General features: G+C 42.2%; 1 protein-coding gene across 1 annotated transcript in view; it reads right to left on the minus strand.

The window, feature by feature from the left end:
• Positions 1-729: 729 nt before the first annotated feature.
• NFX1 (nuclear transcription factor, X-box binding 1) overlaps positions 730-22,731 on the minus strand; it is a 196,391-nt gene continuing 174,389 nt past the window's right edge. Inside the window, exons 21-24 of the mRNA XM_034761492.1 lie at positions 21,226-21,292; positions 15,661-15,806; positions 4,298-4,399; positions 730-1,806 (exon numbers count right to left, since the gene is read on the minus strand). Of these exons, the coding sequence (XP_034617383.1) occupies positions 1,731-1,806; positions 4,298-4,399; positions 15,661-15,806; positions 21,226-21,292 (391 nt within the window). The 3' untranslated portion in view covers positions 730-1,730. The remainder of the gene's footprint in view (positions 1,807-4,297; positions 4,400-15,660; positions 15,807-21,225; positions 21,293-22,731) is intronic.

Consider the following 22,731-nt stretch of genomic DNA (forward strand, 5'->3'; position numbering starts at 1 on the left):
ACTCATTGTATGAAGACACACACACACACACACAAAAAAGATCAACATTCCTTGACAGTGTTCTTTTAAGTGGAGAAAATGTATCTCAAACATTTAAATAGAAACATATTACATTGTGTTGTCATTTCCTAAACGAATTAAGTTTTATACACATGCATCAACAGAAAACCATAACATCTTGACAATGTAGAATATTACAGTTATCTTAAGTCAACATGTTATGATACATATCCACCCCAAAATGAACCTCTGTGGCTAATGGCCCTCAAAGTTCCATAAGCTCTCTGGGACATGCAGACAAGCTGCCCCTGAGCACAAAGAGCTGCACAAAGGAATAACTTCTAGGGCTGTATGCAGTCAGGAGGGGTGAGACAGACAGAGCATAGTGTGAGGAGTAAGGAGCTTATTAGCATAAGGGGCCAGATCCTCAACTTGGGTAAATTGTTGTAGCTCAAGTGAAGTCAATGGAGCTATGACAATTTACACCAGCTAAAGATCTGGTCTCTCCTTCCTCATGAGGGCACCCATTAATGTGAAACAATTTGAAATCTAGGAGATTGTGTTGGCTACTGAATTGTGTAAAGTATAATATATGTAAAATGTAATGTGATCATTACTTGTACAGAGGAAAAGTTTAAACTAGTGAAGTCATCAGTTTAACAATCCTAGACACATGATTCAATCTCTATGCAACATCAAAGCCATACGTGGAGTTCTAACTGTTCAAGCGTTTGAATTAAATATTTTTCATTTTCAATTTAATCCTTTAATTTAAATTAAAGGTTTAAATATACAAACTAAATAAAACACAAAGAAAACTAAGCCATTATTCTTTTGCTTAATAAAAACCCACAAACAAACAAATGGCATTTTCCCTCTTCCACCTCAAGAACAAGAACTGAAAAGTACCAAAATCCTCAAATGCTAGTGAACATAAGATGTACTCCTCATTAGCAGGTGTCAGTGTGCCTAAGCACTGGGAATATGTAACGTATTGTAGAGTTGAGCTAAATTTTTTGTTTTATTCCATGTGGGAATAACTCAGATATGTTTGCAGTAGAAATGGAATGATTAAAATCACATGAAAACTCTTTGAAAATATATCCATTAGGATTATATTATAGCAATTTGTGATTTGTTCATTTTTAACAATACAGTTGGATCCCTCAGTATAAATCTTTGGAATGTTTGCCACTAATATAAGTACCCCAATAGAATTTAATTACCAGTTTTTTCAGCTATAAATTAATGGATAGGCAGTTTCACTTCATTAAAGATACTTTGATTCCAAACAAACAGAGAAGAAAAATGTACCAGCCTGAGGTGAAAAATACCTGCACCTGCAACTTATGTAAAAATATGCAGAGCAGTTGAAAATTTGCAGTCAAATTTAAAAGATCAGTTTCATTGATATAATAAATGATCAGCCATATTCTGGCTTTTGAGGAATGCATGCAGTTCTCAGTGCATTCAATGAGAGCTGTGCACATCAATCTGAAGTCAGAATTTGGCGTTTAATAGCTTATCTTGCAATATTCAGAGCTCAAATTTTAGTTAAATTTCTAGTCAATGCTATGTTTCTCATACACTTAACTCACCAGTGCTTTTTTACTATTTTAAACTTTGAATATATTGAATAGTTTATCATTTAATTAGCCACAAAGCATCTTGCATGATAGATATGTATCTTCACCTCCATTTTTCTAAATAATAATTTAAGATAGATCATTTCAGTCTTGGACATCAAAGTAGTCAATCACTGGCTCCACTTTTAATGTTTTCTGCAAGCCACTGTTTCCATTATTCCTGAAATTAAAACCATAAAATATTACAGAACACAATTCTCAGTTAAATGAAAGATACAGTTACATAAGCAAGGATAACACACTGACTTTCCCAAACTACCACACTGATATAAAAACACCATAACATCTCATGGCATATTATGCCACTGGACAGCAAGATCAATAAACACCTGGCATTAGAAAGCTGTTAAAGTTTTACAGAAATCACATCTTAATTATTCTCTCTAATGTACATTTCAGTGCCCACTGAACAAATAGCTACCTTTTATTAACCGTGCTTTTCATAAATCTTAATATTAGCAATTCAGCCATTCTAATATTAAGGTAGAATACCACAAGCAATTTATCTACAACACACTGATATTTAGGTAGTTTATTTTGTAAATGAAAACTTTGTTACAGACGAGCCAATGTTCTGAATATTGTCCTTTTCAAAAATATATGCAAAAAAAGCAAAAGACTATGAGGGATAGTTGCAGATCAAGTTTCAGCTACATATAAAAACAAAGGATAAAAATTAATGAAATCATCGACTGTTAGTATAGATAATTATTCAAATATGCTATTTAACTGTCATCAGAAGACAGTCAAGGTGGGTGAGGAAATATCTTTTATTCGACCAAGTTCTGCTGGAGAGAGAGACAAGCTTTTGAGCTTGTCACCAACAGAAGATGGTCCAATAAAAGATATTTCCTCACCCACCTTATCTTGCTAATATCCTGGGACCAACATGACTACAATACCACTGCATATATCTGAAGACAGTGACATGAGACCTTTCAAAAACTTCTGTTTCCAATAAAATTTCAATGTTTAAATATTAAATGAATGTTTTATTTACAAATAATTTTAATCCAGAGGCAAAGATTTTCAAACCTGGCCACCTAAAATTAAAAATAAGCAGGCTGGTTTTTCAGGAGGTGCTAATTTCCAATGAATTCCACTGAAGTAAATGGGAGATGCAAGAGCCAAGCACCACTGAAAATCAGGTTACTTTTATATATGCTCCTAAGCATTGATTTAAGAGTCTTGTTTTAGGCATGCCTGCAGGTGGTTTAGACTGGATTTTAATCTTGAATCTGTTAGTTTATACTCTGATGAACGGGATCTTCTCAAGGAATGAACAGCCTATTATTGTTATTCATTTGTATTCTGGTAGTCCCTGAAATCACCAACCAGAATTAGCCCATATTCTGCTAGATACTGTCAAAATCTAGAACAGAAGACATTCCCTGCATCAGAAGCCTGTGGTTTCCCAATATCCTTTTAAGGGTGCGATCATCTTAAATCCAGATTCAGCAAAACATTTTGAGAGCCAAAACTGAACAAATATAATTTGTGGTTGTGAAGCCCAGAATGTTAAAAGCCTATGCACACTCAAGGCCACCGTGTCTTACAAACACAGGAGCTGATATGTTAGATGAGACCATACAGCCAAGGAGTCTGGTATCTTGCTTGCCCCAGCAGCGGTCAGTACCCAAGGAATGTGAAGTCCCCACTTTTGCCCTCTTTGGCCATTATAGAGGAAACAATACTTAGTGACCCCCACGGACAACCATTATAAGCCATGAACTAATTACCCATATCTTAGTTTGCAAAGAATAGTTAGAAATGGTTATAAAATAATTCAGTCTTAGCTACAGTATGCGTGTCTACCTCTTGCAACAATAAATTACACAGATTGACTATATAGCATAAGGGCAGTATTTATTTTTGCTGGCACTAAATTTATTCCCATTTTATTTCAATGAGTGACCCCCTGTGCTCATTATGAGAAAGGTAGAGAGAAAGATCTGTTCGGTTAAATTTTAATTCTGAATAACTCTTTTCCATGTTAAATAGTCTCTGCAATTTTGTGAGCTGTAACTAGGTAAAGAGCTAAGATTTTTCACTGCTTTGATGCATTGCCCCCCCACCTCCCCCAATTTACTCTATACATTTCTTTTGATGAGGCAACCAAACTTGGACACAAGATTCATATAAATTACATTTTTATATAAGAGATCTTCTATCCCTTTCTACTGCTCCCATACATTCTATTTGTCTATTTTTTAAAAAACTGCTGCAATGATGTGGGCAGACATGTTTACTGAGTAAATCCCCTTGATTTCTAGCTTTTTACCCCTCAGAGGCTCTTTGATGTTCAGAATGCATCAAGGTATACAAGATCTTTCAAAAATTGTTTATTGCACGAAGGTAATAAATGATATGCCACATAGTGTAAACACAAGAAAAACACTCATGTAATGTTCACTACTGCTCTTGATTAAAAACCAGAGTGGCATAGGTAGTCTCTAATGAATGTCCTAGAATTATAATACATTTCATCATAAATTGTCACATTTAGCAATCTGTTTAAGAGATAAAAATAGCATGAGTATGGCAATTCAAAACTGAGATGCCCTGACAAAATTGTGAGGGCTCTGGCCCATACTGTCACTTTATTAAACATTAACTTAGCAAAAACACTTAAATAACTAAAAAGTTCTTACTTATCTGTTTGTCTGTAGTGAGGAATAGGTGGTGGAGGCCTTGTCTGCATTTCCCTCTCTAGCACAGATGTTAGGGTATTACTTGGACAAATGGATTTACCTCTAGAGGATGAGAATGGTAACAAATATTATTTGTGATGTTATTGTCTACATGTTTAAATAGAAAAATAATACACTATATTAAAAAAAATCAAGACAAAAATTAAGTGTTAAATGTGGTATAAATGACAGTTTGAGACTTGAAGGTCCAAATGTGTTATCTCGCAGCAAATCCAATATTGAGGTGTTAGAAGAACTGACACACTGTGACTCAAAGCAGCCCAGCATTTCTTCTTTGCCTAAAACAATCTATACTCCCCCTCCCCCCCATTTAAACTGAACAATGGAGACAGTAAATAGAAGAAATAGACTGTTTTTCTTATTATATGTCTTAATGTAAGAAGATATCCACTAGTCTGGAAGTTTTCGGGGTTGACTAGGATAATAAAAGCCCATAGACAGTTCCCTGCATAACTTTATTGGTGCTTGAACTGCTCCCTTTGCGTGAGCCTATAAAGTGCATCAAAGTCCAAACTTACAACACTTAAACCCTAAAACTACAAACATGTTGTGACGTTGCACTCCAGATGTTTTATGGAAATATGCTTATGAGTATGAATATGATGCAAATGGAATATACTTTAGGCAAAAGGTCTATTGTAAGGTATGCTTACAAAGCTTATAATCTACTGAGTGTGGTCATCCTATTGGTATGCATGTATCATTCTTGTATCTGAAGCTAGAAATATAAAGTATTACTCTGAGATCCTATTGTCATTATGCAAAGTGTGGGCCATTGATGGTGGTTTAGAATCTTGATGGCTTCCATTGACTAGGACAATTGGTTGTAAATGGCTCTGTTTACTTTCAAGCCTTCCTATGTTTGTGTGAGCCAGCCCAGGAAGAATGTAGGCTGGGGTCTCACAGGACATGAACATGTCACCTGATACTCGAATCCATCTTTAAACCTGGTGCTTTTCTATTTAGAAGGAGGGGTGTGGACCCAGAGAGACAAAAGATTCCCGCCTTGTGACAAAGCTATAAAAGGGGGTGGAACAGAACAAAGGGGCTGCCAATCATGAGAACACCCCTGCTTTCCACCTAAGATGTTCGCTGGAACTAACGAGGACTGTACCAGGGGAAAGGATTGAGCCCAGACTAGGAAGGAGTCTAGTCTGTGAAAGAAGCTTATTGGAACATCTCTGAGGGTGAGATTTTACATGTAATCAAGTATCAGCGGGTAGCTGTGTTAGTCTGTATCTACAAAGACAACAAGGAGTCTGGTGGCACCTTAAAGACTAACAGATTTATTTGGGCATAAGCTTTCGTGGGTAAAAACCTCACTTCTTCGGATGCATAGAGTGAAAGTTACAGTACGGGAACAAAGCTACATGGACACACCCCCAGAACCCCGACCAGGGGTATTCTATCTGCTACCCAAGATGCATAAACCCGGAAACCCTGGACGCCCCATCATCTCAGGCATTGGCACTCTTACAGCAGGATTATCTGGCTATTTGGACTCTCCCCTCAGACTCTATGCTACCAGCACTCCCAGCTATCTTCGAGACACCACCGACTTCCTGAGGAAACTACAATGCATTGGTGTTCTTCCTGAAAACACCATCCTGGCCATCATGGATGCAGAAGCACTTTACACCAATATTCCACATGAGGATGGATTACAAGCGGTCAGGAACAGTTTCCCTAATGAGGCCACAGCACGCCTGGTGGCTGAGCTTTGTGACTTTGTCCTCACCCACAACCACTTCAGATTTGGGGACAACTTATACCTTCAAGTCAGTGGCACCGCTATGGGTACCCGCATGGCCCCACAGTATGTCAACGTTTTTATGGCTGACTTAGAACAATGCTTCCTCAGCTCTCGTTCCCTAGTGCTCCGCCTCTACTTGCGCTACATTGATGACATCTTCATCATATGGACCCACGGAAAGGAGGCCCTTGAAGAATTCCACCTGGACTTCAACAATTTCCACCCCACCATCAACCTCAGCCTGGCCAGTCCACACAAGAGATCCACTTTCTGGACACTACAGTGCAAATAAGTGATGGTCACATAAACACCACCCTATACCGGAAACCTACTGACCGCTATACGTACCTACATGCCTCCAGCTTCCATCCAAGACACATCACACGATCCATTGTCTACAGCAAAGCCCTAAGATACAATCGAATTTGCTCCAACCCCTCAGACAGAGGCAAACACCTACAAGATCTTTATCAAGAATTCGTAAAAACTACAATACCCACCTGGGGAAGTGAGGAAACAGATTGACAGAGCAAGATGGGTACCCAGAAATCACCTACTGCAGGACAGGCCCAACAAAGACAATAACAGAACACCACTGGCCATCACATACAACCCCCAGCTAAAACCTCTCCAGCGCATTATCCACGATCTACAACCTATCCTGGAAAATGATCCTTCACTCCCACAGAGCTTGGGAGGCAGGCCAGTTATCGCTTACAGACAACCCCCCAACCTGAAGCAAATACTCACCAGCAACTACACACCACACCACAGAAACACCAACCCAGGAACCAATCCCTGTAGCAAACCTCGTTGCCTACTCTGTCCTCATATCTACTCTGGCGACACCATCAGAGGACCCAACCACATCAGCCACACCATCAAGGGCTCATTCACCTGCACATCCACTAATGTTATATATGCCATCATGTGCCAGCAATGCCCCTCTGCCATGTACATTGGCCAAACCGGACAGTCCCTCCACAAAAGAGTAAATGGACACAAATCGGACATCAGGAATGGTAACATACATATGCCAGTAAGTGAACACTTCAATCTCACTGGTCATTCTATTACAGATTTAAAAGTCACTATCATTGAACAAAAAAACTTCAGAAACAGACTTCAAAGAGAAACAGCAGAACTAAAATTCACTTGCAAATTTAACACCATTAATCTGGGCATGAATAGGGACTGGGAGTGGCTGGCTCATTACAGAAGCAGCTTTTCCTCTCCTGGAATTGACACCTCCTCATCCATTATTGGGAGTGGACTACATCCACCCTGATTGAATTGGCCCTGTCAACAATGGTTCTCCACTTGCGAAGTAACTCCCTGCTCTCCATGTGTCAGTATATAATGCCTGCATCTGTAACTTTCACTCTATGCATCCGAAGAAGTGAGGTTTTTACCTATGAAACCTTGTGCCCAAATAAATCTGTTAGTCTTTAAGGTGCCACCAGACTCCTTGTTGTTTTTACCTGTAATCAGTTTCTTAATGTATTAGGCTTAGACTTGAGTGTTTTTGCTTTAATTTGCTTGGTGACTTACTTTGTTCTGTGTGTTATTACTTGAAACCACTTAAATCCTACTTTTAATACTTAATAAAATCACATTTGTTTATTAGTAAACCCAGAGCAAGTGATTAATACCTGGGGAGCAAATAGCTGTGCATATCTCTCTATCAGTGTTATAGAGGGCAGATAATTTATGAGTTTACCCTGTATAAGCTTTATGCCAAGTAAAATGGATTTATTTGGGATTTGGATCCCATTGGGAACTGGGTGTCTGGGTGCTAGAGATAGGTGACCTACTGAGCAGTTTTTGGTTAACTTCTGCAGCTTTGGGGGCGTTGACCAGACCTGGGTCTGTGTTGCAGCAGGCTAGTGTGTCTGGTTCAACATGGCAGGGTTCTGAAGTCCCGGGCTAGCAGGGAAAACGGGCTCAGAGATAATTCCAGCACATCAGGTGCCAGCCCCAAGTGGGTCTCTGTGACTGAACCGGTCACAGTGGCATAGTCGAGCAGGATCTGTGCACAGCTGATTGCTTTGAGACACTGGTAGTGATTTTAAGTGAGTTTTGAGTGTCATGGTTGGAGAACAGACAAAGTGGTTACTGGTTTGTTATTTTCGGTTTGTTTATTTTGGGTGAGGGAAATAAGCACAAGAATGCAGGAAAATGACTTCCAGTGAGGCAGCTACAAAACTAGAGCTGGCCAGACTGGAAGTGGAAGAGAAGGCAAAGGACCATGAGTTTCAAATGTGGCAGGCACAAATGAGGCTCAAAGAAGCAGCTGCGGCCAGGGAAACGGTGGAGGCAGAAGTAGCCAGACAAAGGGCTGCACACCAGCAAGCCCTGGACTTAAAAGACAAAGAGCTTGAAGCCCAGAGGTTAGCACGACAAGCTGCTCAGGAGGAGAAGGAAAGAGAGGCAGCTAGCCCTGGAGTTAAAAAACAAAGAAATTGAGGCCCAGATTGCGACCCAGAAGCAGGAACTGGCTGTAATGGAGTGGAAGAGACAAAACCCTTCAGCAGCTGGCTCCACTTTCCCAAAAATCCACAAATGGGAACAGTTATGTCCACCATATGATGAATCCAGTGATACTGCCGAGTATTTCATTACCTTTGAGAGACTGTGCACTCTCCATGTGATTCCCGAGGATCAAAAAATGGTTGCAAAATTGACTGGGAGAGCTCTGGACATATTCAATAAGATGCCTGTTGCTGATGTTTCAAACTATGGTAAATTTAAGGAACTGGTTTTGAAATCAGTTCCAGATTGCAGCTGAAACCTACAGGGTTAAATTCAGGAGTCTTAAGAGGGGATCTGGATTAAGTAATGTGGCCTATGTAAATGAAATGAGAAATTTGTTAGACAAGTGGGTGAAGGGAAAACACATTACAAGCTTTGAAGAAATGTGTGATTTGGTTACTCAGGAACAGTTCCTGAATATGTGCAGTGATGATGTAAAACAGTATTTGTGGGACAAAAAGATGTATGCAGTGGGTGAATTAGTGGGCTTGCAGACTCTTATGAGCAATCATAAGCTGCAATTAAACATAAACCACTGGCAGAGGGGTACAGGGTTGGTGGAAAGCAGAATCACCTTTTTACCCCTGGGAAAAAGGAGACTGGGCATTCACCTCCCCATTCCCCTGTTACTCATCCCAAGTCTCCTGTACAAACAGAGGAGCCAAGAAGATGCTATCATTGGAAGTCCACTGAGCATCTAAGGAATAAATGTCCTTGGCTGAGTGGGAACAGGCACCAGGTAACACATGAAGCTGCTGCATCTCAGAGCACAGTGTATCCCAGGCTACTGTGTCTTACCACACGGGATTTGTAAAGGTTGCTTCTACACAATCAAGCAGGGGACATATGCATGCTGTTAAGCTTAATGCCAAAGTGCTCCAAGGTTGGAGAGATACTGATGCAGAAATTTCTGTGAATCCAGGAGAAGGATTTGTTACCAGGAAGAATGGCAGAATTAGAATTGGTGGGAGGTTATAAGGTCCTGGCACCTTTAGCCAAGGTATATATGGAAACTGGTGATTTGCAGGCTGAACTGATTTGCAGCGGTGGCACACAACTTTGCACCGTTTCTACTGGGGAATGACTTTTTTGATGTGGCAGAATCTGTCCCAGGGTTTGTTATAGCAGCAAGAAGGAATCTTGTGCTGAAAGCCCCAGAGGGGAGGGTGAAGTCACATGTGGTGCTGGGGAAATAGGAGTGTGTCTCTTTAATTACACTGCAGCAGTGGAAAATGGGCCGTTGGGGGCAGGGAGGGTCGAGGCCAGTTCCTGTAACCCTGGGGCTCAAAGCAGGTCCCCGCGGGAAGGGCTGGATAGAGCCAGCTTCTGTCCTGTGATCATCTCCCTGGGGGAGGGGGATGTAACAGGGAGGCCTTCCCAGATGCTGACGGCCAACAAGATGTAGTTCAGTAGGGGACAGACCTGGCCCTAGTGTGCGCGGAGATGGAAGTTGGGGTCCTGATGACCACTGCAGTGGGAACAGACCCCAAGGGCTCTGTAGCTGGAAGCAAGCCCAACCTGAGTGAAAGAGGGGGGATTTTGCTGGTCAGTGAAGGGTCTGTCATAGCTGGTAGCTATGAGCCCACAGCTGGATCAGGGTCACCTTCCCTTTTGGGGGACATAGGAGTGTCTGCCTCAGAGGGGAACCCAGAAAGGGAAGTCCAGATGGAAGGTGAGGGGGGACAGGCGGGTCTGCCCACCTTTTGTAGGAAGGCATTTCCCCAGGAGAAGGGTGAAGGATCTGCATCTGAAATGCCAGACCCTTCACCTGTGGATCAGGTTTTAAGGAAAGACTGGGGGTCAAATCTCCTGGAGGGGAGAGTCCACCCAGCTGACCTTTTGGGAACAGAGAGTCGGGTGACCGAGGGGATCCTACCAATCCAAAGCACTCCATTGAAAGATGTTTTTCCTGCTACACTTGTAAGAAATAAAACTGTCTCTTCAAGGCAGGAGGAAGAAAAACTTTCCATTTGGGAAACTTCGCAAGCGGGTGAGGTCTAACACAAAGAGATTCCAGAGGGAGGGGCCAAGGGCAGGCATGGTTGCAGTGCACCCTTTCCTTGCCAAATTCTCAAACATATGCCTGAATTGAAAGCCTTCTCCAAAGAGACAGGAGACTCTGTGTCTAAACCCCTACCATGGTACACAAAGGGGTTGGGAAATGCAACGGATGCTGAACAAGCTGAACTGTGTGAACAGAGCCTGTCCATAGATTTGCTGGTTATCTTGTGTCTTTGGCTACTTCATCTACGGGTCAATGCTATAGGAGTTGATGCTAATAACAAACCCTTTGAAGATGTGTAACATACCTGATTTGTGGGGAAAGCTTTTGTACATTCTAGGGATAGTGACAAGACAGTTCCACAAGCATGTTGCTTTTCAGCTTATACCTGTAAACAGGCTGGAAGCTTGGCACAGCAGCAAAAGCATAACAGGCCTACACTGCTGTGTGGGAGGGGAAACTGAGACACACCACCTCATGGCATTGGTGGCTAAATGCCAAGACACCTACACTTTAACAGACAATGCAGATGCATTCTGTTAGCAATACTACACCCCATCATGTTTTCAGGCACCCAGCAACCAGGAACCCCGAACCTTGCTAGGACACCTATGAATGACATCATAAGGTTTAAAGGTACTAGAAGGGGGTGTGACCAGAGACGAACAGGGATTTTACATGTACTGCCTCTGCCACGTACAGCGTCCAAGACTCCGGCAGTAAGTTCAGGAGGAGGGTCTGATGTTGTACTCCATATGTGCATCTCTCTCTATCAGTGTTATAGAGAGCGGACAATTTAAGAGTTGACCATGTATAAGCTTTATACAGAGTAAAACGGATTTATTTGGGGTTTGGATCCCATTGGGAACCGGGTGTCTGAGTGCTGGAGATAGGTGACCTGCTGAGCAATTTTTGGTTAAAGTCTGCAGCTTTGGGGGCGTGGAGCAGACCTGGGTCTGTGTTGCAGCAGGCTTGCGTGTCTGGCACAACAAGGCAGGGTTCTGAAGTCCGAAGCTAGCACGGAAAATGGGCTCAGAGGTAATTCCAGCACGTTAGGTGACAATCCCAAAGGATTATACACATGTATATACAAGGGTGGGAAAAAAACAGACTAGTGAATTTCCTGTTATGAGAAGCATGAGTAAACTGTCTATTCTCATATATACTACACTGGAGGACGATTGGAAAGCAGGCAAGCAATATGACCAGAAAAAAGGGAGGGACAGCAGAGCTGAGACAGTAGAAAAGAAAAACAGTGGATGGTACCTATAGATCAAAAGCAGTATCTGATGAAAATGCAACATCCACTTTGTAGTCATGTCTGGTGAAGGAACAGAGATTTCCAAGTGGTCCCTCTGCAGACTTCCTCATAAGAAACTTTATTTTTGCCTAAAATGCGGATGCAGACATCACTGAATGTGCCGAGGCTTTCAGAAGGAGTTTTTTTGGCTTACTTATATGCTTCTGATATAGCTGCCAGGATCCACTGACAATCCATTGACAATTTTGTTTTTTTAAAGACTTCAGACCTGTGATTTTTGCCATTATAAAGCAACAATTAATCCTGTTTAATTAGGATTTGATTGATATGCAAACATCCAGATGATGGCATCTAATATCATGAGGATGAGTAGGTTTAATAAAAAACAAAACGTAAAAAGTGATGTATTGATTGAAGTGATAAGACAAAAGAAGCTCCTTAAATAGGAAGTCTGGGGTGGTGCAGAGCATCATCTCTGGAGAAAAAAGGAATTTTTAATAGACAATGAATTTAATTCACTAATCATCCTAAAAGAAATGGTTGTGATTAGAAAGGCAACTATAAGAGAAAGGAAATACAAGAATGTAGAGGCCAGCTTCAAAAGGGCTGCTCCATCAATTATTCCAGAGCTAAGTTAGGCATCCTGCTAACAGAAAATTCAACAGAACAAAGAAACTTCCTTACTGTCTTGATGAATCATGAAATATGAGGTGCTGCTGAGTACCTATGGGTACTCAAAAAGCTCTAACTGAACCTATGAAGTGGTATGACCTTTATTTAAGTCATGAAGCAGGAAGCACAAGCAGGTTTAGGCTGAAATTGACTTAACATTAAATTGAGAACAGTGGTGTCTGAAGATTTTCCAGTTGTAGCTATAAAAGTGTAGTTATAGAATCCTTCCTGGATTGAAATTTAACATCTACTAGTTGATTTAAGTCATAGAGTTTCATCCACTCAAATTCTAAAAGGCAGTCTGAAGCCTGCCTGGATCCTGACTTTGTATCAGCAGAAATTATTTGTGGGTAGTTGCCAGGGAGGACATACAGACATCTCCTAGAGCCAGGGTCTGCAAGGCCAATAAGGAACTATGAGAATTACCTTGGCTGTCTCTCTTATGTCTAATGTAGAAGCATTTTATCATCTTTTCCTGAAGCATGTGCAACTCTCTCTGACCTGCAGCTTCACTGACAATTGTGTCCAAAAGACCTGTCCCAAAAGCTCATTCAAATGTTGCTTGAAGTAGGCCAAACCTGAAAATAATGTCTGCATCCCAGAGGAGTCTCCTAACTATGTTGGAACAGAGGAGAGAAAACAGGCTGCAGCTAAATATATTTAGATACTCAAACAGAGAAAGAGATATGGACAAGCAGTTCTAGACGGTCTTTGTAAGATAATGTGACTAGGGTTACAAAGGAGAAGCTTGGATTGGGGGGACCATTATGGTAGGCATAGTTTGCACATCCAAAGGCACAGGGGCAGGGTGGACTCTCTTTGGCCAGTGTCTGGCCAGATGCCCCACAGTCCCTAACGTAGCTCAGCCCCATTGACCGTTGATCCATAGTCTCAAGCGACCATTGTCAAGCTGCGAAATTCAACTCTGTCAGTATGTGGATACCCTCAAGGGCGGAGCCTCTAATAGCTTGTTCACTTATGATTTAAGAACTGCCTCTTTTTCCACTGGTCACTGTTGACTCCAGGTTGGGGTGACGAATGGCTGTAGAGCTATTCTGTCAGAGGTAACAGTCACAGGCTTGCAGCAGTCAGCAATGCTGACTACAATCAACTTCTCCTCTCTGAGGTCTGGAGGTTCTGGGGGACAAGGTGAGGAAAAACTACAACTGTCACAAACCTGTAAAGGTCTGTGGCCTTCCCTCAGAGCTCACAGGAGAAACATACAGAGAAGTGCTTCTGGAGAGACAGAGACAGGAAACTGAGCCTGAGACATATTTTCCCATGCTCATAAAGAGAGAGCAGAATCAATCCTCCAGACACGTGGATTTGTTGTGCATGAAAAAATATCAAAATATTCTTATTAATCACATCATATCCTTCTTTTAAATGCGACTTCAGATTCATTTCAAAATGGTCCATCTGGCATAGCAGAAAAATTGGAAATGGTTCAGAAATCTGTTGACAATAGGGATAAGGAAAATTTTTCTTATTGTTAAGTGTGTTTGTGTATGCGCGCACACTGGTTATCAATTACAAGAGTTCTGAACTCAGGGTCACCTACCTCACATTCTCTTACTCTTTTTTTTTTTTTTGCCAATGCCTTGAGAATTCTAAAGTTCCGAAATTTCACACTGCCAGACAAGCAAGAAAATGCATCTTATCACTCAATCCCTGCCTTAATTAAAAAATCAACATTCATATTTTCAATCAGTTCTCCAAATAAGATTGTGAATTATTGTGAATTTTAGTTTTCTTTTTTTAAATATAAATTTTCAGGCTCTGCTACTAGACCAAAAGCCCACTACAATATACAGTCTCTACCTCATATATAGCATTATGATTTTGAATCAGAAACTGATGATTTGTTCAAATAATGTAACAATGCAAAAGCATATGAGCAGCAAAAATCCTTGTAAAGCCAGTGATGAGGAAACCCTAAAGGTTGAGTGTTTGATAAATATCCTAAAATACAGATGCTTCCCTAAACCTATGGAGGTAACTCATCCACAAAAAAAACAAACCAAAACAAAACCAAAACCAACCAAACATTTCCCATGAACAGGGCTTGGTTTCCCCTGCACTAGAAACTTTAACGACCTGGCTATCCACTTCCAGAGTGATTGGCAATGATCAGTTGGCCTGATCCCTTCTCTGGCATCTTTATGAGGCATCTCCCTTTTCTTTTTCACTCAATTTCTCTCCCTTTCTCTGATCCTAGTCCAGGGATAGGCAACCTATGGCATGCATGCCAAAGGCAGCACGCAAGCTGATTTTCAGTGGCACTCACAGTGCCTGGGTCCTGGCCACCGGTCCGGGGGGCTCTGCATTTTAATTTAATTTTAAATGAAGCTTCTTAACGTTTTAAAAACCTTACTTACTTTACATACAACAATAGTTTAGTTATATATTATAGACTTATAGAAAGAGACCTTCTAAAAACATTAAAATGTATTACTGGCACGCGAAACCTTAAATCAGAGTGAATAAATGAAGAATCGGCACAGCACTTCTGAAAGGTTGCCGACCCCTGTCCTAGTCCCTCTCAGGTGTTGCTCCCCCTCACTTTTCACCTTAAGACTTCCCTTCTTTTTGCCCCCATTAAAAGTTCCTCCCATTCCTCCCTGCATCTAGCTGATGCCTCTTCCCTTTCTCTTGAAGAGGTAAAACAGACTGTGGGGAAGCTGGCAAGAGAGGAAGTGATCATCATCAGGAGCAGGAGTTCATGCTTGTGGATTACTCAGCAGCAGAGAGAGCAGCAACCTCTTGTGACCAGAAAAAACCCAGCTTGGAATCAAAGGAACTATAATTGGACAGTCCTGTCATATTTAAAAATGGGAGACTGAGGTGAAATCAGAAGAAATACCCCCAAACTGATGGAAATACAATCGTGTGAGATTATGCATTCCCTCCACCCCAACCATTTAAAAGCTGCTTCTATAGAACTTACGAAGTATAAAGGATGTATTTTGCAAGTTGTAAATAAAGTAAACTCAGAACAAAATATAGAAAACACAACATTCAAATCTACTGAATGGATGTTAATTACTTCAAAAACTAAAATAAATACGATTAATATAACATACTTCACTGCAGTGATAACAACATTACGCTTTGGTTCATTGTCATAGCTCACACTCTCAATGCCATAAATTTGAGCTAACTCATGGATGATTCTGCGGTGATCTCTGTTCATGGGTGGATAACAGTGACTCTTTTTTGAATGCTTGCCCTGAATTTAAGAGAAAAATAAATGGTATGTTTATGATTGTTTTCGTAGACAAGATTACAATATATGATTCATTGTCTAGACTTCCCTAACAGAGACAAAATCAGTTTGCAAGTACAGTGAGAACTAGATACTGTTGATGAAAACCATGTGCATACTAAATTCCTATTAATTCACATAATCTACACAAACACACACACTCTCTACACTGGTTTGCACAGCTACAATTTTTAGATTTTGAAAACGCATGAGGAGACCACGCATAGTTTGACAAAAATCTTTTTTGTTTTTTTAAAACCATATTCCATATCCGTGCAGGGCTAGAACAACAAATTGGAAGATAACTGTAGACTTGGCATTATATTGGACAATTTTTATTTATTTTGGTTTTTCAATTTATATGCTGCATATAAAGAGGATTTGCCATATCCCTGTTGGTTATATCCCTTTCACAAAATATAGCAATGTTGGCATCTGATAAAACAATACTGAGTCAACGGGAAATAGGCAAATAAATTAGCTTTTAGTTTAAGGTAAACAAAAAATTACCCAGTTGAACAGACATCTTCTGAAATGTATTTTAGTAACTGTAATTTACAAGTGCAAGTGCCTAATTAGCATATAGATTACACATTGAAAAGTGGTGTGCTTTACAAGTGATGTAAAAATTCTTGTCTAAATCATTAAGTACTAGCAGAGATACCTGTTTTTCAAATAATGGGCAAAGTATTACGATAAATCTGAGGACACAGCCAAACACTAGTGCAAATCTAGGCAAAATTAAGTTAAATTAACAAAATTAACACAGTATTGCACAACCTTCAATTCCTAATAATCTAGGAAGCATTCAAATCAAACTGTTCAATCCACAAATTTCCATTTCTATATAAAGATGAGGTAGAGCAATTTCATAGCTAATGAGAATCGAATCCTTGGAAGAGATGTTTAGACAATTATGTTGTAATGCCTGCCAGAGAGAGAACTGTCCAGGTTGTTAGCTGCCAGCAGGTCGCAGTTGAACCAGAGACAAACCTGGCTCTAGGAAGCAAAGAGAAACGTGTCCCAGAGGAGAGCCCAGAAAAGGGGTAGGGAATCTCAGAAAACAGTGAGGTGCGTAAGGATTCTTGTGACTCTAACACAGGGAAGCATGGTGCTTCCAAGCATGGGAGGGGCTGAGACTAGCTCCTTTTCAGAAGAAGGCAACATGTCCTCGGGCGCAGGAGAGGTGTTGTCAGTGATTAAGGAAACTGTCCCAGTTGTTAGCTGTCAGAATTCTGCAGCTGAACAAGAGACAGAACCCTTCCTAGGGAGCACAGAGAAATGTGTCTTAGGAGGGGGCCCAGAGGAGGAAAGTGGGGAAGGAATAGTGGGGGTACAGGAATGTCTCCTTACTAGTCACGTGGGGCAGGATGCCCAGGACACTAGGAGGATGGCTGGGTCAGCATCTGTGCACCCAGGCACTCAGCCTGTGACCCAGGTTTTGAGAAGGAACTGTGTAACTGACCTCCTGGAGGGGAGCAGTCATACAGCTGACTTCTCAGGGACAGAGAAAGGGGTGGCAGAGGGTACCCTAATCCAGGTCCCAATTTTTCAGGATGCTATTTCTGATAAGTTTTTGGAAAGTAACTGTGTCTCTTTAAATCAAGATGCAGCTCCAATGCCTGTGGAAACAGAGGAGTTGGGACCAGGAAATTGCCAGGTGGCAGTTTGCCAAATGACCCAACTGACAGAGAAGGGGGTGTTTCCCCCAGGCTGGTGAGATGCAAAGAGCAGTTATGGGAAAGCTGCTGGGAAAAGGTGAATCTAATCAAAGGGTAAATACACCTAGCCCAGAGGGCACAGATCACCCCTCTACGGGGCAGGGAAGGACTCGGTGCTGGGAAGGGGAAACACAAGGTAACCCCAAAAAGGGAGCTGGATTTTCTGTATATTTACAGTCCTGGGGTTGGGAGACCGCTCCCCAAAGGGCCAGCCAATGGGCAGGATCCCCCCGAACACCTATCTTGCCAGACCCTGAGGCACCAAAATTCCAGAAACATGATTAAATTAAGAGCCCACACAGAGGGGAACACTGGAGGGAAAGAAAAGCCAATGACTGATTACATGGGAGAGAGTCAAAGGACACCATGGATAATGAACAAACTAACTTCAAACTAGAATATCTGAACAGAGGGCGTGGTATCAAAGATACTCGTAAACGCACATCTGAAACAAAAATTTTGGTCTTAATGTTAAGTTTTGGGGATAAGAATTTTGACACGGATGTTAAACCTTATGATAATGCTACTTTTCAATTAATACCTGTAAACAGGTTTAAAGCTTATTACAGCAAAGAAACCATAAAAAAAACTTTGTTTGCTGCATGTGAATGGGGAAACTGAGGCATGCTGCCTCATGGCCTTAATGGTTGGATGCCAAGAGAACTATAACACAAACTGCCTTTGAGCTAGTCAGTGACTAATCCTCTTGCAGTAAACTAAGAGGGGAGGTGTGATGCTCTGTACCCGGGGGAACACCCAGCACCTCCATGTTCATCATTGTAAAATGATGGCGTGGTATCCAATGCAAAGTTTGTCATGTCGGGTGTCTTTGGAAGGCTCATGATGCACTGAGCATTGTTGTTACAGTAATGTTATAGTAAGGTTATAACTACATACATGAAATTATGAGGCTGAAAATGTATCCTCATGGTTTAAAATAAGCCCAGGCAAAAACTCTCCAAGAGCTGAGAGGCAGTTCACACCTCATCAGGGCATGTATGGGACAAACCCAGCCCAGCCTCACAGGAACAAAGGATGCTGGCCTAGCAGCAACAAAAGAATCTGTTGGACTCTCGAGGGAGTCATCCCCCCTTCCTTTGGTCAGTTTGGAATTGCGATGAGGTAATGCTCACCTGACTTTGAAGGGGGGCAGGCAAAACAAAAAGGGAAGAAAGAACATGATAAAAGGGAGAAACGTTTGCCATGCTCTTCCTCTCTCTTCCAACTACATCTACAGACACCACCACCAAGCGACTGAAGCGCTGATCAAAGGAGAGAGCCTGGCTGCAGAGCAACCACCCAGTCTGTGGTGAGAAGCATCTAAGTTTGTAAGGGCATTGAAGGTGTTAAGATCAGCTTAGAATGCGTTTTGCCTTTTTAGACCAAATCTGACTTACGTTTTGACTTATAATCACTTAAAATCTGTCTTTATAGTTAATAATTCTATTCTACCTGAAGCAGTGCGTTTGGTTTGAAGTGTGACAGAGACTCCCCTGGGGATAACAAGCCTGGTGCATATCAATTTCTTTGTTAAATTGACAAACTCATAAGCTTGCAGCGTCCAGTGGGCATAAGTGGACACTGCAAGACTGAGGTTCCTAGGGTTGGGTCTGGGACCGGAGATATTGGCTAGTGTCATTCAGTTGCATAATCCAAGAAGCAGCTTACATGCCAGAGGCTGTGCGTGAACAGCCCAGAAGTGGGGGGTTCTCACAGCAGAGCAGGGTAAGGCTGGCTCCCAGAGTCAAGGATTGGAGTGACCTAACAGATCACTGATCCAGACAATACCAGAGGGGAACGTCACAGGCAGGTCTAGGTTGGATATTAGAAAAAACTTTTTCACTAGGAGGGTGGTGAAGCACTGGAATGGGTTACCTAGGGAGGTGGTGGAATCTCCATCCTTAAAGGTTTTTAAGGCCCGATTTGACAAAGCCCTAGCTGTGATGATTTAGTTGGGGTTGGTCCTGCTTTGAGCAGGGGGTTGGAGATGACCTCTTGAAGTCTCTTCCAACCTTAATCTTCTATGATTCCATGGCCAGAAGGGACCATTGTAATCATCTAGTCTGATCTTCTTTATAACACAGGCCATAGAACTTCCCCAAAATGATCTCTAGCTGTTAGAAAATAATTCCTAGCTTTTAGAAACATATCCAGTCTAGATTTAAAAATTATCAGTGATGGGGAATCCATCATGAAGCTTGGTAAATTGTTTCTTTAAAAAAAAAAATAAATATATGGAGATATACCTATCTTATAGAACTAGAAGGGATCCTGAAAGGTCATTGAGTCCAGCCCCCTGCCTTCACTAGCAGGATCAAGTACTGATTTTGCCCCAGATCTCTAAGTGGCCCCCTCAAGACCCTGGGTTTAGCAGGCCAATGCTCAAACCACTGAGCTATCCCTCCCCACAACCAATGGTTCCAATGGTTACTTACTCTCATTGTTAAGAATTCAAGCCTTAGGGCATGTCTACACTTAGCTCTGCAGTGATCAATCCAGCAGGGGGTCGATTTATCGCGTCTAGTGAAGACGTGATCAATCGACTGCCCGGTGCTCCACCGGAGCGAGAGGCGCAGGTGGAGTCGACGGAGGGGCGTCAGCAGTCGACTTATCACAGTGAAGACACCGCGGTAAGTAGATCTAAGTATGTCGACTTAGAAGTAGATCTAAGTTATGAAGTTGCGCGACTTAGATGAAACCCCCCGCTCCCCAAGTGTAGACCAGGCCTTATTTTTAGTCTGAATTTGTCTAGCTTCAACCATTTTATCATGTTATATCTTTCTCTGATAGACTGAAGAGCCCATTATTAAATATTTGTTCCTCGGGCGCAATCACTCAAAGAAGAATTTCAGTAACAGCAGATAGGGCATTTTCAGAGAGATTGAACTAAAGGTACTTGTTTGTCTCTGCTACACTATTCATCTTCTTTTGGCATAAAAACAACAAACATTCTGTTAAATAACATTATTTTCCAAATGTCAAGTAAAGATGAGACAAAATATCACCAAAACGTTTCAGAATTTAGAAAAAAGGCTTTACATACTGAAACAAAGAAATTATTAGATTACTTTAATTAAATTTAGCATTAGGAAATAACATACAGTTCAATATTGCAAATAAGCAACATGAAATATATTTGAATTTTGATAAAAACTTGCTGAAAGAGCAAAATTCAGTTGTAACCATGAAAAACAAAGTCAAAGAGTCTAATACTCATATTTATTGAAATGAAGATATACAATTATCGTTACCTGATTATTTCTCTCACAAAAATTATATTAAAATTCATGGATATTTAAAGCCAGAAGCAACCATTATGATAATGTAGTCTGACCTCCTGCATAACACAAGCCAAAGAATCTCACCCAGTGATCCCTGCATCAAGCTCATAACTTCTGGTTGCACTACAGCATCTTTAAAAACATATCCAATCTTTATTTAAAAGACTTCAAGTGATTGAGAATCCACCACATCCCTTGGTAAATTATTCCATGGGTTAATTACCCTCACTGTTAAAAATTTGCACTTTATTTCTAGCTTGAATTTGTCTAAAATTCAATGGTTGGAAGTTGAAGCAATGGTGTCATTAACATCGACTCCAATAAATGCACTATTTCTTTTAAATGACCACGCTATATAAAGCAAATTCTTTAGCCACCAACCTTATTTACAGCTTCCACGAGTGTTCTCATTTCCTTCTCAATATCACTGACAAACTTTAAATCTTTCCTGAAATAATAAAGAATTATAATTCACCTAGTATACAAGATAAGAGATAAATGCAGCATTTACCTACCACATATGTACATTGATAAATGCAATACCATTGAATAAATTAGGAGGAGAGGGTTAGAGTGACCAGCCAATCAGCACAGGGCAGAGAATGTTCAGCCAGAACCGTAGGAAGCTTTCTGTGTTCGGCGATATCTGCTTTGGTTGCTTCTGCTCTTACAGGTTGTAATGTATGGCTGGCTCTTCTCTTCAGAGGAGCACCACCTAGGTCCTATTCCCCCATGGAGGTAGGGAGGGAGGGAGAGAGAGAGAGAGAGAGAGAGAGAGAGAGAGAGTGTGGTGCGGTTCCCTTGCACAGTTCTGGGTCCAGGTGATACTGGATGTATTCTGGCTCTCTTTAGACACACTCCCCACTGCCTGAGAAACCAGGGAGAGGCCCGCTGAAGGATGTCTCCTTGTTTTAGGCTGTCTGTGACAGAAAGGGGAGCTAAAGTGAATCCTGCTCCCAGGGCTGCTGTAACCACTTAGGGAACTAGGCGGCTGCCTAGAGTGCCAAGATTTGGGGGTGCCAAAAAAGCGGTGCCCCCCAATTTTTTTTTACACTACAGTGGAGTCACATCTTACGCGGGGATTAGGTTCTAAAGTCACCGCGTAAGAGGAAAATTGCGTATAGTGAAAATTACCATAAAGTACAGTATACACAGTATACACTAGAACAGAGTCCTCAACCTATGGCAGCCATGTTAACAAAGATGCAAGACGAGCTTTTTTTTTTTTTTTTTTTTTTAAATGGCAGGCTGCGGGTCCCAGCCACCATTGAGCCTGCTGCTGACCTGGGTTCCGTTTACTCAGCTGGCAGTGGGCTGAGCAGGGCCGGCTCCTGCCAGCCGGGGTCCCAGCCGCCAGCCCTGCTCAGCCTGCCGGCCTGGGTGAACGGTCTGGGGTTCCGTTCACCGGCCTGGGGTTCCGTTCACCCAGGCCAGCAGGAGGCTGAGCGGAGCCGGCAGCTGGGACCCCGGCTGGCAGCGGGCTGAGGTCCCAGTCGCTGGCCCCGCTCAGCCCGCTGCCAGTCTGGGATTCCGGCTGCCAGCCCCTTGCCAGTCGGGGTCCCAGCCACTGGCCCCGCTCAGCCTCCTGCTGGCCTGGGGTTCCGTTCACCCAGGCCGCCAGGAGGCTGAGCGGATCCGGCAGCCGGGACCCCGTCTGGCAGTGGGCTGAGCAGACTGAACGGGGCTGGCAGCTGGGACCCTAGTTGGCAGGAGCCGGCAGATGGAACCCCAGACCGGCAGCGGGCTGAGCAGCTCAGCCCGCTGCTGGTCTGGGGTCCAGGCCGCCGGCCCTGCTCAGCCTGCTGACGATCTGGGGTTCCGGCCGCTGGCCCTTTGCCAGCCAGGGCCTCTGCTACCGGCCCCGCTCAGTCTCCTGCCAGCCTAGGG

Source organism: Trachemys scripta, chromosome 2, assembly GCF_013100865.1.
Source record: "Trachemys scripta elegans isolate TJP31775 chromosome 2, CAS_Tse_1.0, whole genome shotgun sequence".
NCBI lineage: Eukaryota > Metazoa > Chordata > Testudines > Emydidae > Trachemys > Trachemys scripta.